General features: G+C 40.8%; 1 protein-coding gene across 2 annotated transcripts in view; it reads left to right on the top strand.

Annotated features, from left to right (window-relative positions):
- Positions 1 to 21773, top strand: part of LOC124599972 (neurogenic protein big brain-like) — a 303231-nt gene that overhangs the window by 267303 nt on the left and 14155 nt on the right. The window contains exons 3-6 of one of the 2 annotated variants that reach the window (XM_047136124.1): positions 14116 to 14350; positions 17566 to 17634; positions 19743 to 19851; positions 19964 to 20025. In XM_047136124.1, the coding sequence (XP_046992080.1) occupies positions 14116 to 14350; positions 17566 to 17634; positions 19743 to 19851; positions 19964 to 20019 (469 nt within the window). In that variant the 3' untranslated portion in view covers positions 20020 to 20025. Of the gene's footprint in view, positions 1 to 14115; positions 14351 to 17565; positions 17635 to 19742; positions 19852 to 19963; positions 20026 to 21773 lie in introns of those variants that run through there. The other variant, XM_047136123.1, reaches the window with a different exon arrangement.

Below are 21773 nucleotides of genomic sequence, written 5' to 3'. Positions count from 1 at the left end.
CAATTGAAAACGTCTGGTCAATGGTGGTCGAGCAAGTGGCTCGTCACAATACGCCAGTCACTACTCTCGATGAACTGGGGTATCGTGTTGAAGCTGCATGGGCAGCTGTACCTCTACACGCCATCCAATCTCTGTTTGACTCGATGCCCAGGCGTATCAAGGCCATTATTACCGCCAGAGGTGGTTGTTCTGGTTACTGATTTCTCAGGATCTATGCACCCAAATTGCGTGAAAATGTAATCACATGTCATTTTTAGTATAGTATATTTGTTCAGTTCTAGTATAATATATTTGTCCAATGAATACCCATTTATCATCTGTATTTCTTCTTGGTGTAGCAATTTTAATGGTCAGTAGTGTAACTGGAGGTGGCAGGGGTAAAATACAGGGAGCGAAAGGCTATATATACAATTTGTACAGAGACAGATGGCAGTTATAACAGTCGAGAGGCATGAAAGGGAAGCAGTGGTTGGGAAGGGAGTGAGACAGGGTTGTAGCCTCTCCCCGATGTTATTCAATCTGTATATTGAGCAAGCAGTAAAGGAAACAGAAGAAAAATTCGGAGTAGGAATTAAAATCCATGGAGAGAGAAATAAAAACTTGTAGCTCGTTCGGTTACGTGTGTGAACTCTTATTACAAAAATGTAAGGTTTCAAGGCCGAAAATCCTGCAGGTATTAAAATATTCCGTGCTTTTAAGCCGAGTTCGAATGGAATTTTCTTGGTAAATCCAGCGTCTCCATCATGTCTTGGGAGACATCTTCATGGAGGGTAGTAGCTTCGATTCATTATATAAAGTGGGTCGCTGCTGACTGAAGTCAAATTTCATAGCGAGGAACGTAGACGCCGGAGCGTGGCGTCACTTCTTTTGACATTCGAGCTCATATGGCCGTTGTCCATTGTACTTTGCCGCTATCTCCCACGGCGGACGAACAGTACTGCCTACTACTTCAGCAGAGCGAAACCGATCTTCAAGAATTCCTGCAAGGAACAGGAGCTGGCGACGAAAAATGCCTTCTATTTTGAAAACCTGCTGTTTGTCGCTAACAGCTGTCAATTCTTGTAAAGAGCCTCAGCTCTTTATTAAGAGATAGATGTCCAAAACATTATCCTGTGTAACATAAAGGAATGAGCGAATGCGAAGTAATCGGATATTACTGAATTGCTGATACTGAATTTGGACAACATTGTAATAGTAAAGGTAGCTGTATTCGTCTTCTGCATGAGATCGCGGATGTGTGGCTTCTACAAGAGTTTACCATCTGTTTGGAGGACGGAGACAAAGTAAGGTTGAGAAGACTATGATCTTTGCTCGTAGTTCTTTGCATTGGGACTGTTATACAAGAGGCAGTTGACTATTGCCAAGAGCCAGTACTTTATTTGAGGGAAAACGTTCTCTAATGTAAGTAAGCCACGCTAATAGTGTCGGCAGTTAAATGTGAAAGGAACGGATGATAATTCATTTAAGACGAAAGTTTAACGAGGAGGAAGCGACTGCGTAATTTGAGTCTGAAACATTATGACAGACCCTTACAGGCTAGTGTAAACATTAATCGTCCGCAGTAGATGGGTGGTTTCATCACAAGCGAAACATTTCTGCATGAATGCATGGTCGGTCGAAAGCTCGTGAGATTTTAACCACCTGACGCGGCTGGAAGCTCGAGAAAATTTTATTGAATCATTTCTGACTAGTACCTCTTATTACAACACTGAAATTTCAAATAAAAACGAACTCGTATTTATTTATGACTTATCTTCGCTCGTGACTCGTGGTCAGCACATACATCAAATACCGAGGCCCAATGCTCGTGACAGAACCCTACATTGCGGTCCGTTATCTACGTGCTCCTCGAACGAATTGTTTTGGTTTGAAACAGGAGCAATAAATTGCAGGCAGTAACGGCGCGAGATGGCGGGCGCGCGCTCTGTGAACACATCCCGCCACCCGAAGACCGCTAGCGGCCTCACACTTGCGGCGGACAGCGATCGCGGCCCCTCTAAATAAAGTTTGCTTTTCAGCTCTCTGCGCGACTTTGCACTTGGATGGAATATTAAAATTCGGGCACAGCGCCGTCGCTTCCCAGCCATGGCTACGTTTTGACATGCTGTTATCCGACGCAGAAAATATTCTCTGTGTCTAGCGAGAGAGAGAATACCTTACACTGTTAATGGCAACTGGAGTTTGTTCTCAGGGATGTAAGATCCCTTCATTATACCCATTTTGCGTATTTTACTGAATTGTTTTGTCCCTTCCAAAAGGAGTTTCAGTTGTTGGTTGTTGCTGTTGTTGTTGTTGTGGTCTTCAGTCCAGAGACTGGTTTGATGTAGCTCTCCATGCTACTCTATCCTGTGCAAGGTTCTTCATCTCCCAGTACCTACTGCAACCTACATCCTTCTGAATCTGCTTAGTGTACTCATCTCTTGGTCTCCCTCTTCGATTTTTACCCTCCACGCTGCCCTCCAATACTAAATTGGTGATCCCTTTATGCCTCAGAAAATGCCCTACCAACCGATCCCTTCTTCTAGTCAAGATGTGCTACAAATTTCTCTTCTGTCCAATTCTATTCAATACCTCCTCATTAGTTATGTGGTCTACCCATCTAATGTTCAGCATTCTTCTGTAGCACCACATTTCGAAGGTTTCTATTCTCTTCTTGTCTAAACTATTTATCGTCCGTGTTTCACTTCTATAATGGCTACACTCCATACAAATACTTTCAGAAACGACTTCCTGACACTTAAATCTATACTCGATGTTAATAAATTTCTCTTCCTCAGAAACGCTTTCCTTGTCATTGCCAGTCTATATTTTATATCCTCTCTACTTCGACCATCACAGTTATTTTGCTCCCCAAATAGCAAAACTCCTTTACTACTTTAAGTGTCTCATTTCCTAATCTAATTTCCTCAGCGTCACCCGATTTAATTCGACTACATTCCATTATCCTGGTTTTGCTTTTGTTGAGGTTCATCTTATACCCTCCTTTCAAGACACTGTCCATTCCGTTCAGCTGTTCTTCCAAGTCCTTTGCTGTCTCTGACAGAATTACAATGTCATCGGCGAACCTCAAAGTTTTTGTTTCTTCTCCATGGATTTTAAATCCAACTCCGAATTTTTCTTTTGTTTCCTTTACTGCTTGCTCAATATAGAGATTGAATAACATCGGGGAGAGGCTACAACCCTGTCTCACTCCCTTCCCAACCACTGCTTCCCTTTCTTGCCCCTCGACTCTTATAACTGCCATCTGGTTTCTGTATAAATTGTAAATAGCCTTTCGCTTCCTGTATTTTACCACTGCCACCCTCAGAATTTGAAAGAGATATTCCAGTCAACATAGTCAAAAGCTTTCTCTAAGTCTACAAATGCTAGAGACGTAGCTTTGCCTTTTCTTAATCTTTCTTCTAAGATAAGTCGTAGGGTCAGTATTGCCTCATGTGTTTCAACATTTCTACGGAATCCAAACTGATCTTCCCCGAGGTCGGCTTCTACCATTTTTTCCATTCGTCTGTAAAGAATTCACGTTTGTACTTTGTAGCCGTGACTTATTAAACTGATAGTTCGGTAATTTTCACATCTGTAAACACCTGCTTTCTTTGGGATTGGAATTATTATATACTTCTTGAAGTCTGAGGGTATTACGCCTGTCTCGTACGTCCTGCTCACCAGATGGTAGAGTTTTGTCAGGACTGGCTCTCCCAAGGCTGTCAGAAGTTCTAATGGAATGTTGTGTACTCCCGGGGCCTTGCTTCGACTTTGGTCTTTCAGTGCTCTATCAAACTCTTCACACAGTATCATATCTCCCATTTCATCTCCGTCTACATCCTCTTCCATTTCTATAATATTGTCCTCAATAACATCGCCCTTGTATAGACCCTCTATATACTCCTTCCACCTTTCTCCTTTCCCTTCTTTGCTTAGAACTGGGTTTTGTTGGTATCCTTAAAATTTGCCAATGAAACAACAAGTTTACTGTTAACAGCCACTATTTATTTATCTACTTATTTACTTATTTCCACGACGCATTTCGGAGGTTTAAATCTCCATTATCACATGGGTTTGTGAGTATTAATATGACATGTATGTGTCGTGTGTTGTGCGACTTTGAGGGAAACTAGGGGCACTGACTCCATTGGGCACAGGCTCCTTTCCCTGTCGTGTTACAGCAGTGCACCATCACACTTTATAAACACTGAAGGGAGGAAATTGGGTCCCTTCAGTTCTTACATAGTGTGACGGTGCATTTATGTAACAGGGAAAGGAACCTGTTGCAAATGGAGACAGTGCCACAGGTTACTTCAGAGTCATATCACAAAAAAACATGTGCCGTGATAATTCACATAAACACAAGCGATGATGGAGGTTTAAACCCTCGAGACGCGTCGTGGAAATAAATCAAGAGCTAAATAAATAAATAAATAAATGGTGACTGGTAACAGTAAACTTGTTGTTTCATTCGATACTGGTAACAATCGCGGTAAAGCCTAATCAAAAACGTTTGCATTTAAATTTACAGGTTTCCATTATCGTAAAATATCTTTTAGTGCAATAATCAGCCTTGTGAAATAACATCCAGTGTGTGACTTTATTCAGCTGCATTAACTTGGACATAAACTGTTTTCTTGGCATTATTGGTTAATAATATGCTTTCCGAAGTTTATTCGAATTGTTTAGTTTCATGCGCAACATTTCGACAGCCGCCCTATGCTATGAGTTGTGTTCTTACGTGTGTTCGCGGCCTGGTTCGAGCATTGCATACCTGAATAAGATAGCTGGCTCGGTTGTCGAAATATTGTCCATTTATTCAAGTTAATTGTTTATTCAACAACCCGGATAAACTCTCGGGAGTACACCATTAAAACATGAACTGTTTTAAGAAGGCCATGGTCTAAAATATTCCTGGTGTTAACAGTTGACAAGTCCCGACAATCGCGCTATTTCCCAATCCCTGTGCCACGCAGCTGCGCTCTTTGTCACTGGGCCTCAAAGCGGAATGCAATCTTATGGCAGTGTTCTGCCGAGAAAAATCATGAATTTCGTATTCTCAAAAATCAGGTTAATTCTGGCCTACTTACCTCGACCAACTTTGTAACAATGTATCCCCAGCCTCACATTCCTTCCATCAAAAAAGTATAACGGCATCAAACGGGCGAGTTTCAGAGCAGTCCACAAATGCATAAAGTGGAAGAATGATGATGGAAAAATACAGATCACAAGACACTGTGGTTGAAAGGAGACATGAGTAGCGTCTCTATAATTACCACAAACTTAGAGGACAGTAATAAACTTATGTGCCCGTTTTTGCATACTGATAAAAGTAAGAAGACTGGCGAAGTAACGTGTACAGCTCTGGTGGGGCTTTACCTGTAACATTCACACTGATAACTTTCTGAGGTGTTTCTGTGTTACCAACATCCCGTACGTCTGGCGAACTTGTCAGAAATCACGTGGTAATGTGCATTCTTGAATACTTTTTTTTCAGCAATACAAGGAGCTTACGTTTCTATAGGAAGGTCGTGTTTGCCATGTATTGATCGCTGATGCCGGATTTTCTGTATCCATCTACGCTAGTGCTCCGCAAGCCACGGTAAAACATTGCCAAGAGGGTAAGATTCCCACTAATATAATTTGACTCTCTTCCTGTTATATTTTACGGTGGTGTATGAGAAGATGGACTGACAGTAAGCTTGCCAGTAAGACCTAATTTCTGTAATTTTATCATCGCGGTCATTACATGGGATAATTTTGGGAGGAAAAAATATGTTTCTTGATTTCTTGTATTGCGTCATGCGGCAATCGTACATGTAATATCTAATGCCTGTAATTTTACCACAGTCGTCATTACATCGGATAATAGTGGTAGGAGGAAATACGTTTCTTGATTTGTTGGATTGTGACATGCGCATTCAAAATTCGACCACCAACTTATATAAAAGTCTACTTGTGAGATGACTGAGCACAAAAGTGACGCTTTCGTGCTTACAAAACAAAGCTGTAGATTCACGCAGCAATTCTTTGAATTCTGAAAATAGGTCATAAGAATTTTTCCAAGTGGTACCCTTCGCGGATGAATTTCGTTTCCTTAGGATTTTTCTTTCCACGAATCTCCGCAATACTTAAAGAGTGTTCTTTTATCGAAGCTGGGTCTTGTTCTTATTCAGTTAAAGATTGTTGAGGGGGACCTCAACAAGCCACAAATACTTTTGGAAAAGCTTTATTTTACCCCTATGACCGGTTGTGGTCCATTATGCCCATCTTTCGGTGGGTATAATTGTTTTGGTACACTGTCAGTATCCAGAGCGGCATGTTGTCTGCTGTTGTAATTTGTTCTAGTGCACGATGTTTTATCCTCTTCTGTTATTATGAATTATTGAAATATCCAGTTACAGGAGCAGACGACAAGTTGCTGACGGTTGTGACTACTGAAACTATGGCAATGAAATAAACTATTTTTAAAAGTATTTGTGGCTGGTTGCGGTCTCCTTCAGAAATGGTTCAAATGGCTCTGAGCACTATGGGACTTAACATCTGAGGTCAACAGTCCCCTACACTTAGAACTATTTAAACCTAACTAACCTAAGGACATCACACACATCCATGCCCGAGGCAGGATTCGAACCTGCCACCGTAGCAGCAGCATGGTTCCTGACTGAAGCGCTTAGAACAGCTCGACCACAGCGGTCGGCGCAGTCTCCTTCAACAATTTTTGATTAAAAGAATGTCGAATGAAGTGTTCGCACACAACGTGTCGATTTTCTAAGAAGATTTTACTTTCATTACGAATACATTAAACGGTTCAAATGCAATATACACTTTGCCAGCGAAAAATGAGAGTGAAAATGTAAAACGTGCTGGTGTTCACGCAACGAATCCTACAGAGAGCAAGCGAGATAAATGGATGAAGTAGATGTTGTTGTTGTTGTGGTCTTCAGTGCTGAGACTGGTTTGATGCAGCTCTCCATGCTACTCTATCCTGTGCAAGCTTCTTCATCTCCCAGTACCTACTGCAACCTACATCCTTCTGAATCTGCGTACTGTACTCATCTCTTGGTCTCCCTCTATGATTTTTCCCCTCCACGCTGCCCTCCAGTACTAAATTGGTGATCCCTTGATGCCTCATAACATGCCCTACCAACCGATACCTTCTTCTAGTCAAGTTGTGCCACAAACTCCTCTTTTCCCCAATTCTGTTCAATACCTCCTTATTAGTTATGTGATCTACCCATCTAATCTTCAGCATTCTTCTGTAGCGCCACATTTCGAAAGCTTCTATTCTCTTCTTGTCTAAACTATTTATCCACGTTTCGCTTCCATACATGGCTACACTCCATACAAATACTTTCAGAAACGACTTCCTTACACTTAAATCAATACTCGATGTTATCAAATTTCTCTTCCTCAGAAACGCTTTCCTTGCCATTGCCAGTCTACATTTGATATCCTCTCTACTTCGACCATCATCAGTTATTTTGCTCCCCAAATAGCAAAACTCCTTTACTACTTTAAGTGTTTCATTTCCTAATCTAATTCTCTCAGCATCACCCGACTTAATTCGACTACATTCCATTATCCTGGTTTTGCTTTTGTTGAGGTTCATCTTACACCCTCCTTTCAAGACACTGTCCATTCTGTTCAACTGCTCTTCCAAGTCCTTTGCTGTTTCTGACAGAATTACAATGTCATCGGCGAACCTCAAAGTTTTTATTTCTTCTTCATGGATTTTAATACCTACTCCGAATTTTTCTTTTGTTTCCTTTACTGCTTGCTCAATATACAGATTGAATAACATCGGGGATAGGCTACAACCCTGTCTCACTCCCTTCCCAACCACTGCTTCTCTTTCATGCCCCTCGACTCTTATGATTGCCATCTGGTTTCTGTATAAATTGTAAATAGCCTTTCGCTCCCTGTATTTTACCCCAGCCACCTTCAGAATTTGAAAGAGTGTATTCCAGTCAACATTTTCAAAAGCTTTCTCTAAGTCTACAAATGCTAGAAAAGTAGGTTTGCCTTTCCTTATTCTTTCTTCTAAGGTAAGTCGTAGGGTCAGTATTGCCTCACGTGTTCCAATATTTCTACGGAATCCAAACTGATCTTCCCCGAGGTCGGCTTCTACCAGTTTTTCCATTCGTCTATAAAGAATTCGCGTTAGTATTTTGCAGCTGTGACTTAGTGATACAAGTGACTTAGTAGATACAAGTGGATAATTAGCACGCGGAAGTCTAGCAGACGCTTGTAAGCGTAAAATCTTTGATACGACTGCAGATGGAACAATGGACCGAGCTCTGCGTCGGGTCTCCCGGTGTCTTTAGTAACCGTCATGCGGCAGAATGCTGGCTGATGAAGCTGTGGCGCCTCCATAGGGTGGCGGGACCTTTATATAGCGACTGGAAGCGCTCCAGCGTTGTTTTGTGTTGTGTTTCCGCTGGAGCGCAGCCAGCGAGCGCGTCGTGCGGTCTGAGGGCGCTCCCGGCGCTTTCTCCCCTGGCGTTGCGACACGACAGCGACCCCGCGGCTGACCCTCTGGCAGATACGACAAATGAAGTCGTGTGAAGACGAGCTGTTCCGTGTTTGATCACGCGCCTCCCTTTCCCTCTCTTCCCCAAGTGAAACGAGACAGAAGTCGTAGCGCGGAAGGCACAGAAAAAGGAAGGAAAAGGCGCACAGATACACACACACACTCACACAGAGTACATGCAGCTTGTTCCTCCGAAATCAGAATCTGTTAGAAATATATTAAACAGTTATGTCTTCTGGAAGATGAGTTGTAAATAGGCTGTTCAGGTTTTTATGTTGGAAACGTCACGTAACGCTCTATATGAAAATCACTGACTGTGCTGTGTGCAGTCTGTGGCTGGTTTGCATTGTTGGAATTTGCTATTGTAGTGTTGGGCAGTTGGCTTGTAACAGCGCATAGCATTGCGCAGCAGGAGGTGAGCCGCCAGCAGTGGTGGATGTGGGGAGAGAGATGGCAGAGTTTTGAGAGCGGATGATTTTGAGAGCGGATGATCTGGACGTGTGTCCATCAGAGACAGTAAATTTGTAAGACTGGATGTCATGAACTCTATATGTATCAGTTCATGACATCTAGTCATACAAATTTACTGTCTCTGATGGACACACGTCCAGATCATCCGCTCTCAAAACTCCGCCATCTCTCTCCCCACATCCACCACTGCTGGCGGCTCACCTCCTACTGCGCAACGCTATGCGCTGTTAACAGCCAACTGCCCAACACTACAATAGCAAATTCCAACAATGCGCGTATTAAAACTATTAAGGTAAATGCATTGTATGTTCTCTATCAAAATCTTTCATTTGCTAACTATGCCTATCAGTAGTTAGTGCCTTCAGTAGTTAGAATCTTTTATTCAACTGGCAGTATTGACGCACGCTGTATTGCAGTAGTTGGAGTAACGAAGATTTTTGTGAGGTAAGTGATTCATGAAAGGTATAGGTTATTGTTAGTCAGGGCCATTCTTTTGTAGGGATTTTTGAAAGTCAGATTGCGTTGCGCTAAAAAATATTGTGTGTCAGTTTAAGCACAGTCATTTATAATTTTTGTAAGGGGACGTTTCAGAGTGGATACAGAGATGTGTCATTTTTCGCGGATTACATCAATACTTCTCCCTTATAACTTCTATCCTCACACTACTGACTATGTAAATTATCGAGCATGCTTTATATTCTATGTTATACTACAATAACGAAAAAAATCGCAACACAAAAAAATAATTACTGTATAGTAATGAAATTTCGGGAATACGAGGGTAATCCCAAAAGTAAGGTCTCCTATTTTTTTATAAGTACATAGACCTGTTTATTTCTACAATGGTTCACATCAGTTTACAGCTCGAACATTTAGCTATTTCTCTACATAATCACCATTTCTGTCGATGCATTTTTGTAGACGTTGTGGCAGTTTTTGTGTGCCCATGTCATACCAGCTCGCCGGCATGCTATTCAGAAAGTTATGAACCTCTTCTTTCACCTCCTAGCCGGAAGTGAATCGCTGGGACCACAATTAACGCTGACAGGTGCTGTCAGACTCTGAAAAAACTCAAACGGGCAATGCAGAACCGGAGGAGAGGAATGTTGAGCGAGGGCGTACACATTCTCCATGACAACGCTCGCCGACACATCGCTCGGCAAACCGTTGCTCTCCTGCAACAGTTTCAGTGGAACACAATCACCCACCCACCCTATAGTCCTGACTTGGCGCCCAGTGACTATCACCTGTTCCCTAGGTTAAAAGAACATTTGGCCGGAAAGCGATTCAGCTCCGACGACGAGGTGAAAAAAGAGGTTCATAACTTTCTAAACAGTATGGCGGCGAGCTGGCATGACATGGACACACAAAAACTGCCACAGCGTCTAGAAAAATGCATCGACGAAAATGGTGATTATGTCGAAAAATAGCTAGATGTTCAAGCTGTAAACTGATGTAAACCATTGTAGAAATAAACAGGTCTATGTACTTATAAAAAAATAGGAGACCTTACTTTTGGGATTACCGTCGTACATTTGAGTAGTTAACATATTTAAGTGATTAACATTGCAAGATAAGCCATTGGAAATATGAAATACTGGTACTTTAATATCCGATGTAACCGCCATAATATTGATTGCAAGCGTACAAACGACCGTGTATTGTGTTATACAGGTCCCGGATGTCAGTTTGCGGGATGGAGTATCATGCCTGTTACACTTGTTCGGTTAATAGAGGGACAGTTAGTGCTGATTGTAGATGACTCTGGAGTTGTCTTCCGGTGATGTCCCGTTAGTGCTCGATTGGAGACAAATCTGGTGATCGAGCAGGCCAAGGCAATATGTCGACATTCTGTTGAGCATGTAGGGTTCCAGCAGAGGTGTGTGACAGCATAACAGGTCGAATCACCAGACTGGCCTACAAATTTGCATGATACCTCCAGCTGCTTACGGGCGTTGATATATAACAATGGGGACAGGTGAAAATGTGTGCCCCGACTGGGACTCGAACCCCGGATCTCCTGCTTACATGGCAGACGCTCAATCCATCTGAGCCACCGACGGCACAGAGGATAGCGCGACTGCAGGGACTATGTCACTCACGCCTCACGCGAGACGCACATTCTCACCTTGTATGTCCACACACTATATTCTTAGTGTCTCCCCCCCCCCTCCACCCCAAAACACTCATTACTCGTGGAAGACATTCTTACCAAGTCCCGTAAGAGTTCGGGCAATATGTGTGCATCCGCACAAAAGAAGAAGGTCATGGCCGATATTGCCAGAACTATATGCTTATATGGATATGGTGTCCGTGCTTTCGGACATGTCCCAAAGAACAGACACCATATCCATATAAGTATACAAACCTGCAGTCAGGGTGCGTGGGACAAACACGAGAGTGCCCCTGCTGTCATACGAAATCGTACCCCAGACCGTAACTCCAGTTATAGGTCCAGTGTGTCTGGCACACAGTCAGATTGGTTGCAGGCCCTCGACTGGCCTCTTTCTACCAACACACAGCCATCACTGTCATCTCCACTCTGCCCTTCAGTGAGCTCTCGCTTGACACCACTGAAGTCGCAGATGGCGGCGCTTTGGGATCAGTGGAATGCACGCTACAGAGCGTCTGCTTCGACGCTTTCCTGGAAGTAACCGATTCGTAACAGTTCGTTGTGTCACTGAGGTGCCAACTGCTGCTCAAATCGCTGCTGCAGGTGCAGAGCCATACGCCGAACATGATGGTCTCTCCTCTCGGTACTGCCACGTGGCCGTCCGGAGTCTAATCCTCTTGCGACTGTACATTCCTGTGCCCTCTGCTGCCAGCAATTATTTACAGTGGCTACATTCCTGCGAAGTCTTTCTGCAGTATTTCAAAGGAACAGCCAGCTTCTGGTAATCCTATTACACGACCTCGTTCAAACCCAGTGAGGTGTCGATAATGGCGCCTTTACATTAGATTAGTTTTTCGTTCCATAGATCCGTGCTGAGGAGATCCTCGTGGATGTGGAACATGTCATCTTTTTTAAGCTGAAATAACAATACTAATAGTATGAATATATACAATACATCATTTGTTTCTATTAAAAAATTCGTCAATGGAGTAGAAGGAGTTGGCCACTAGTAAGTCTTTCAGGCTCCTTTTAAACTGATCTTTATTTGTAACTAAATTTTTTATGTTTGCTGGTAAATTATTGAAGATGAGTGTTCCTGAGTAGTGGACCCCTTTTTGAACTAAAGTAAGTGCTTTTAAGTCCTTGTGCAGATCATTTTTGTTCCTGGTATTATGTATGAACTGAGCTGTTTGTTGGAAAAAGAGATATATTATTTAGGACAAATTTCATTAAAGAGTAAATATACTGAGAGGCAGTAGTTAGTATACCCAGTTTTTTGAAGAGGTTTCTACAGGACGTCCGTGAATTTACTCCACAAATAATACGTATTACACGCTTTTGTTTGACTTGAAGAGTTACCCCAAAAAATTATACCATATGACATACTTCCAGATGTAGAAACATGCCAACCAACTTTCGTTTATGCCACACAACTCCCTCCTGGTGTTACGATTTTTCCATGTTTTTGTAATAAATATTGATTGGAGGGTGCAGAGGAATCAATGTAATTTATGGATTTGAAAGACATTACAAGACTGGAATAGATTTCTTCAAGCAGAGCTTCCATCTTGTCTACTGTGCTGATCTTTTCATCTCTGGCTAGCTTCTGCGACCAATGTCATTGATAATCTGTTCCGGATATTATAACCTGTGTTCGCCTGTATATTTTGTTGTTTCTTACTGCTGCTTCTAGTACCAAGTTAACCTGAGCACATGACTCACCAACCTGTCCTATCTCCATATAAGAACTTTCCATAGTCTTCTTATTTCTCTTATTCGTTATGGTATTTCTACATTTCGTTCTTTATTTGCCTGCTTAATTTTTAATGTCTTTCAGAGCACCAGACTTCCAGTTACTTCATCTGCAGTACTATCGGTCCATATTTAACTTCCTCACATAATCCTATTCTCCAGACTTGCAGTTCCGGAAACTTAATTCTCACTTCAGTGTTACTATCTGCCCGCATCTCGTGGTCGTGTGGTAGCGTTCTCGCTTCCCACGCCCGGGTTCCCGGGTTCGATTCCCGGCGGGGTCAGGGATTTTCTCTGCCTCGTGATGGCTGGGTGTTGTGTGCTGTCCTTAGGTTAGTTAGGTTTAAGTAGTTCTAAGTTCTAGGGGACTGATGACCATAGATGTTAAGTCCCATAGTGCTCAGAGCCATTTGAACCATTTTGTTACTATCTGGTAAAAACAATTTTCTTTTTTGAAAGAAGCTTCGTCCACATACGGTAATCTGTTATAGGATTCTTCTTACCAGGAGTATCTTGTTTAAAGCTGATTGATGTCGGAGCGCTTTTGCTTCTTTCACTGCGTCATCTCTTTTGTTCAAAATGGTTCAAATGACTCTGAGCACTATCGGACTTAACACCTGAGGTCATCAGTCACCGAGAACTTAAAACTACTTAAACCTAACTAACCTAAGGACATCACACACATCCATGCCCGAGGCAGGATTCGAACCTGCGACCGTAGCGGTCTCGCGGTTCCACACTGAAGCGCCTAGAACCGCTCAGTCACAGCGGCTGGCCATCTCTTTTGTACTGTCCCTCCCTTCTAGGAGTCGTTAGGCGCATTTTCTCTGGTGTTTCGGCAGATATTTGCCATTTCATTTTTGCAATGGGTAGCTGAAGTCAGCGCAAACAAATGCCCCTCATAACGTCTTCCACGTGACGTCCAGTGTCGACGGAAAGCGTCAGTTTCTTTCCGGTTACAAACAAAATCATTTTTACAGTAGAATTTTACGTGCCCTATCGATAGAGCGATCCCTAATGAATCTAGTGCGATGTTCGTTTTATCCACATGCATTAACAGGGGAAACTAAAAAGTAACAATAACCAGTACTTCAGCAGAGCTGTTGCTTGGCGGCAACAGTCTGGGAGGTCGAGGGATGTGTTATCGCTGCTGGAGTATACAACGCGACGCATCATTTTTTTTTGGAAACACGGTAATTCGAGCCATCCACCATGTCGCAGATATGGCGAACCTGAGTCTTGAGCGAGTGTTGCTATGTTACAGGGTGACGCTGCCGGCGTCGGGGGGCGGCCTGGTGTCCTCTTCGCAGTCCCCGGTGCTGAGTACGCTGGTGTCGCTGCCGCCGCACTTCACCGCCTGGGAGGGCTTCGGCGTCGAGTTCATCCTGACGTTCGTCGTCGTCTTCACCTACTGCGTCTCCATGGACTCGTATCGCCGCTGGCTCGGCGGCTCGTCCGTCAGCATCGGCATGGCCTATCTCGCCTGCTCGCTTGTCTCGGTGAGTGCCGCCTTCTAGTTCCAGTTTTCTTTTTTCCTTTATTGTGATTTCATGCCTGAGCTGAGGCGGACCGGCAGCGGCCTACATACGCCGCTCTTCGGCCAAAAGACACAACATAAATACACGGAAGGCGTAGAAAACATAAAAAACATGGTAAACACAAGATGAACACTGCACAAGAAATCAGAAGTCGTTCGACGGAATACAGTGTAATGAAGCGTGGCACCAGTTGAAAAACAGATGAAGACGTCCAGGTGGAGATACGAACGTAGTAGAAAAGCGATGATCATCGGCGAAGCACTCACACTGATGAAGGGGGGGGGGGGGGCTCCAGGTCAAAGGGAGAGAAAGAAGGGAGGGGGGGGGGGAGAGGGCTAGTTCCAGTTCACTCAGAACTTTATATAGCTTTTCTCAATTGGAGTGACTCTAGTTCTGACTCGGCTTTTGGAAGATACCCCTGGTTAGTGATTGTTTTCTATCCAACAAGTGCCCAGACGTTCCAACAATATTTGTGAGCTTTAACCTCACTTTTGAGCAGCTGTCGCAATCCGTACATGTCGCGAAGTATTTTGACACTAGCGGGGAATGGCTGCCAATGCAGACAAATCATTTGCTGCTTGGACATTAGCTCTGTGTATAGGGAAGAGAAAAAAGAAAGACGTTGGTCCATGGAATGGCTGAAATTGAGACGTAAATGTACACATGAAAATCTGTTACAGGAAATTTTATACTCAGAATCTGATGATTACGTCAGCTTAAATTTTTATTATACTCCCGCTTGTATGTTGTGGGTAGAATATTAATATTCATCCTAATGTTTTCCTGTGTAATATATAGCTGGGAAAGACGCAATTTCTCTAACAATCTGGTAATTGACAGTGCTCTTTCGTATTTACCCATATACTTTTCTGATCGTAGCTTCCTTAACCGCTATGTTGAGAAATCAGCCGTTGACCAAAATTTCTCTTGAACACGATATTTTTTGTTGTTTAACAAACAGGTCAAACAAAGCTACACATTGCCAAATAATTTGACGAACAATTTAAATGTTGACAAATTGTTTGATCTTTTACAAGAGCCATTTAGGACCGGCCACATACAGCCTTCCTAATCTAACAATCACATTGCTACATTCCAGTTGACGCTTGGGATGTAAAATTTTTTCTGTGATTTGATCGTGTCAAAATGATTAAACAGTTCCAGGCCCATTGTGGGTCCTGTCTATGACTCCTCAAAGGGTAGTAAAGATGATGTAAAGCTGATGTAAAGATTTTGTTGACGTGTGTATAAGATTAAATTTGACAAAATGAGCTGGAGTTGCATGCATTATCTCATTTTGATGCTTGAAACTATCAATACTGGCATTAAATCTGGTGCTCAGCAATATGGCACAAAAACCTGTACGACTGAAACACTGCAGAATGTAATAGAAAATATTATTGTTGAACTAGGGAAGTTGCATGGATACCAAAACAAACTGTATCATTGACAGCAGCATGGGTGTTTACCATGGACTTGAGGTGCATAGTGAAACCATATCATCTTGACAACTGTGAAAGAAAAGTAGACTGCTTTGCAGATAATGTACCTAGTTGGCAATTGGGAGAGGCATTTTTAGAGACATAGTTGCTGCGTTCCTGCTGAAAATGTTTTCAGTGTTGATGAAATGGGATTTCATGACATACTAGCAAAAGGAAAAGCTCTTGTTTCATTGAATGTGTTGACATCCTAAGGAAACTGAGAACATCCTAAAATTGTGCCCTACTGTAAGTTGTGTAGGAGCGCAGTGGGAGAATTCTTTCCTCCATACATAATTTTTAATGGTAAACAAAGTGAACTAACAAGATTTACAGTTCACATTGTGGAACATTAATGAATTCATCAAAGAGTGAGTTGATGGAATGAGAGTGCTCAGTGATCGGTTTCAAACTCACTTACTACCCTTTGCCTTAAAGGAAGAAGGCACAACAGTAATTACTGTAGATAATCTCACTTCTCTCGTCTCAGTGAAAACTAGAGAGATATTCTTTCTCAGTGGAGGAAGATTCCAGTAGGAAAGAAGAAACAGTGTCTTCCAAAGGGCATATTTAGTGGTCTACTGGTGAAGGCATTGCAGCTAGGTCAACAAACAGCTTCTACAAATTTTGTGCAAGGGTCTAAGAAATGTGGATTATATCCTGTTAACTGTGATGGTCTTACAATGTCTCCCACATTATGCTATAAATGACTCTTCTTTGATGATAAATTCAGGAACCGAAATCAAGAAATATTTAGAGACAATAACACATTCAGATTTCAATATGAAGGTTGTCAAAATGTATGTTGCCCATAGAACCAGGGAAGAGTGTGTATGCAGAAGATGTTAGGGTGTTTTATGAGAATTAGGAACCAAGCAGTAACAACAGAAGAAGGAGACACACGAATGGAAGGAGAAGAAGAGAATGAACCTTGGGGGTGAGTAAAAGTTTGTGCAACCTAATATATCACAACCAAGGTAATAACCAATAACAAGCGGTTGAGGACTGATACGGGAACACTCAAAACCTTGAAAAAAATAATGTTCATACAGATGCTCCTGAAAGCAGCTGTGATGACCAAGAGTACTGAACAAATCCAGATGTTACCTCTCCTTTTAATAACTGGCTATAACATGCAGTGACACACATAGTTATGCAACACAATTTGAAAAGAATTGCCTGTCAGACAGAATTTTTGCTTGAAAAGTTAATGCTTTTTATTCATTTCAGATGGCTATGTATAAAATAAGACATTTTCCTGACGAATAAAGAAATTCAGTGAATACTGTCAGTATATATCAAGGAGACAATACCATTCTAAAGCCATAACATATAATATTTAAGTTGTGCAGCTTTTGTCATAACAAGTCATGGATACTAGTTTGGGATTGAATACTCCAATTTGTAATCTTCCTCAACTAACTGCATCTTGGAACAGTGTTGAAGTGACATTTGTCAGGTCTGTTGCAGCTATATAAATAACCTGGTTGATAAAGTAGGCATCTCCATGAGCTTGTTCACGGATGATTCTGTTGTAGTCAGAAAATTGTAGTGAAACATAGGAATACCGGAAGAAGATTAATGTTTGTTGCAATGACCATCACTTGCCTGTGATTATTTGTCAGTCAAACAATTTTATGCTGTTAACTGGTATTTTGCAATTAATGTCTGATTCATTTGTTGTTTCATGTGTTGCAGACTCCATCGCTAAACCCAGCGAGAGCTCTGGGACCTGCTTTTGTGATGAACAAGTGGGAAGATCACTGGGTAAGTAGGTTGAATGCCTGTAAACAGCATTAAAAGCATATATATTAGCCTATTTCACATGCTGTCATTACTAAAGGCAGTTTCATAACATACATTAGATAACAAGTAGTATGACTGCTCATTGAAATCTGTGTTAAGTGTGATACTCTGGTGCATGCTATTAACAGTCTCCTAGAGGTAAATGCTTTGAGGAAGTTCGTTTCAATAGAATTCTTAGTCACAAATAGCATTCGTCTATAATTTTGTATTAATTGCCCGTAGCGGAGGTTAACATTGTAAATAGCAGAAATAGCAGTCAATATAGTGAGGAGTAGAACAGAATCAGACCCATACGAAATTATGTGTGAATATTTGATTTTTGGACTGTTAACCTGTAACTTACTAGTCCAAATCTTTAATCAGAATTAGTTATGTAGGTTTTAAGAGTGGACATTGCAAACAATAAAGAACAAGCTCACAGGAAACCTGTACTGAATTTGATGAGTGTGTTGAAACCAGAAAATGAATGATAGCACACTGGAGAAGTCCAAGTTCAGTGACAGATTATACTTATAGCAATCAGAGGATATACGAAGTGGTGAGGTAATGAATAATCAAGGATGGAAGAAAATATACCCAAGAGGATTGGATTTTTGCACCCCAAGTAGATGCGGCAATAAGTGGTGAATAGATCTGTTAAAAATGATTAAACATTCAATTTGCCGGGAACAGTTAAGGTCTCACATGATGGGAAGTGCTAAGGTTTGGTACAAAAACTGCTCAGCTCATGGACAAAATCCTTTGTCACAACAAATGCAATCAACTATTAAACATGATTGTTTCCAATCACTGTAAAATATGATCTAGGGACAAACAGAAAGTAAACTAAACAGCCAGTTTTCTCTGTAGTACATATAGAGACAACAATATCTGTATATGAGTGGGAGCTTGATGTGTGTATTTCTTGCCAGCTATAATAAAGGGCTTTGAAAGCTTAATATTTTCTGCCCTACTGCTCAATACCTCCCCTTATACATAGAAAATGCAGTTATGAGACGCTTTACACAACTGACACATTTGAATATGTCGTACATTATCAGCATGAGGCATTGTAAATTTTTCCAGAAGGATTGTGGCATTGTTTCTGGCAGACTTAAATATGAGATTAGGACCTAGGAATTACTTGAATAAAATTGGTGTCGTCTGGAAGAAAACTGACTGTTTTCTATCAGCCATAGAAACTGCACTGATGATGATAGTCACTGGTGGAGGGCCAATATCTCACCTGGTGATATGTGCTCATTGACAGAAGGTGGTATCAGTTTGTAACATATTCTGGAACACTGGTCATAATCGTAGACTTATTTGGCCAAATATGGAAGCGCTGAATGAGTTGTTTTAACACACCTGTGTTGCATCTTCTGAATGGAACTACACTGTAAACCACATGCAGTTGCAGTTACATATAGAGATGAAAAAATTATGCTAAGTAAGGCAACTCACTTTGAACTCCAGTGAAGGAAAACGCAGCAGGACAGGAAGAGAGGAACACCAACAGGTGAACTGTAGCAACTAATAAGATCTGATAATGTCAGACTTGGAATTGACATGGAGAGGAATAGACAGGTCAGATAGAAGAGCAAATCAAAAATGAAACTATGAATGAGGCTAAAATGACAGCAGTCTGTGAGTATAAAAATGGATTGGAAGCATTGCAACTACTGTGTTGGATTGCATTTTCTCCTCACACTATAAATGCATGTAGTTAATTGAAAGTGGTATTTTGTGAATTTTTCTGCACTTCATGTGTACCTTCTTTCCCATAAAGGAAGTAAACAGTTTGTGATGACTTCGTGTGACAAAGGTGATACTTCATTAAAATTACAATTTATTGTTAATGTAAAAGCACATATTTTTTGTTGTAGGTTTATGAAAAGTAACTTAAATATTCATTAGTGGAACTGCATCAAGGGTGAGGAAATACCATTCCTCAGTAATGAGGGAAACTATAATGAAGCTGTTTGTTATTGTGAAATTATATTTTGCCATTTGTGTGGTTACTGTGAAGTTAAATAACGCAGGAAATGAGATGAAGGGCAATTTCTTAAAATATCTTCAATTTGTTGTAGGTGCACTGGTTAGGTCCAATACTTGGAGGTATTGTGTCTGGTCTGATCTATGAATATATTTTCAACCCGAGAAGACATTTCCATCATCAGAAGGAGTCAATTGATGGAGGTATGTATGGCTGGTGCTAAATGTAAACAACTATTAATAAGGAGTTGACAGTACTTTGTTTCAGTGGCACATTGGATAACATGTTGTCTATTATTACACGTTTTACTTTCAGCTATGGCCCGACAGCGATCAAATACAATGGCTTTACATAATTTCACATATGTCTGAGGTACACTTGATATTTAAAATCTACCTTTTTTAACCAAACTAAATGGCCTGAGTAAAATCTGAGCATAACAGCATTGCTTAAATACCTTACTAATACTTATCCTGTCTCAGTTTTGTTGCTGTTAATTAATTTATGATTCTGATTTAAAATAAACTTTCTCATTGTTATACTTGTTGTTGTCATCAAAGACTGGTGTGGTGAGGTCTCCAAGCTGGTCTGTCCTGTGAAAATCTCTTTGTCTCTGCATAACTAGCACAACCTACATCCATTTGAACCTGATTACCATATTCAAAACTAGTTCTCCCTCAGCAATTTTTACCTCCCACACTTCCTTCCATTATCAAACTGACAATTCTTAGATACCTCAGGATTTGTTCTATAAACCAATCTCTCCTTTTAGTCAAGTTGTGCCATAAATTTCTTTTTTCCTTAGTTTGCTTCAGTACCACCTCATTAGTTATTCGACCTGCTCATCTAATTTCCAGCATTTTTCTATAGGATCACATTTCAAAAGCCTCTGTTGTCTTCTTGTCTGAACTGTTTAGCCTCGATGTTTCACTTCCATAAAAGGCTGCACTTCAGACAAATACTTCCAGAAAAGACTTCCGAACATTTAGATTAATATCAGATGTTAAAAAATTCCCCTTTTGCAGAAATGCATAAATAAATAAAACCAAAGCATAAGGGCCTGTAGATGTGACTTTAAAGGAGTGGAACTCATCAGTCATCTGCAGAATATTTTGATTAGTCCAAAACTAAATATAAAAGTTTAAAATTTGGTATGATTCCAAAGTAATTACATTGAGGTTTAGTGTTCAGAAGTCATCATAAGGAATAACAAACAAATAATTTATAACATGCTTTACAACAGAGATCCATACACTGATGAACTGGAGCCAAAACAATAATTTTTAAAGAAGAGGCAGAGTAGCCCTATATCTGTTTATGCAAAATATATTAAAACATATATTCCAATTTTTTTTTTAAGATCAAAATTTCTTTCAGTGAGTTTGTGTAGAAACATGATATAAATTCTGTTTGTAGTACATGTTTTTGGTCTTTTTAGAATGATTAGTGTTCTGTTAAATATTTTTTTTATTTGGAAGTTTGTAACATATTTATTTTAGGTATGTGCCTTCGCCGGGAAATAGTGTTACTCTAGAAGTGGTTCAAAATATTAATTTTTTTTATTGTACACTCTTTACACAAATTAAGTGACACAACTAAGAACTATACTTCTCAAGTGGTAGTGTTTATGCACGCTTATTAATTCTGTTTTCTCTCTGCTTGAATTGATGAGTGTTGCACTGAAACTGGTAATCTTAAGGCATTAATAATAATTTCTTAGTATTTAATTAGTTCTTTGCTACTGAATCAGTTAAAATAAGGATATTCTTATTTGATACCTATAGGGATATACTTATTTGTGCCCATGTTCCAACACTTTTAGCATTGTTGTTTGGCTGGAAAATACTTGCTTCACATTATACTTTGTCCAGTGCAGCACTATTTCAATATGAAGACAATGAATGAGCTCAGAACAGTCATGGAAATAAAAGAACTAATGGGTAGAACTGCTGTAGACTTGATTTATTATCAGAAATTTTTGCTCCATACACTCTTAGAATTACCAAAAAACAAATATGTATCCAAATTTCAATCTTTCACATTACAATATTTGAGAGTTTCTCCATCTGTGCCACAGAAAAATGCCATCACAATCTGATATATGGTTCTCAGAGGCCACAAACTT

Source organism: Schistocerca americana, chromosome 1 (assembly GCF_021461395.2).
Source record: "Schistocerca americana isolate TAMUIC-IGC-003095 chromosome 1, iqSchAmer2.1, whole genome shotgun sequence".
NCBI classification, from domain to species: Eukaryota; Metazoa; Arthropoda; class Insecta; order Orthoptera; family Acrididae; genus Schistocerca; species Schistocerca americana.
The sequence above is the reverse complement of the archived record's forward strand: the minus strand, read 5'-3'. Positions and strand labels throughout refer to the sequence as shown.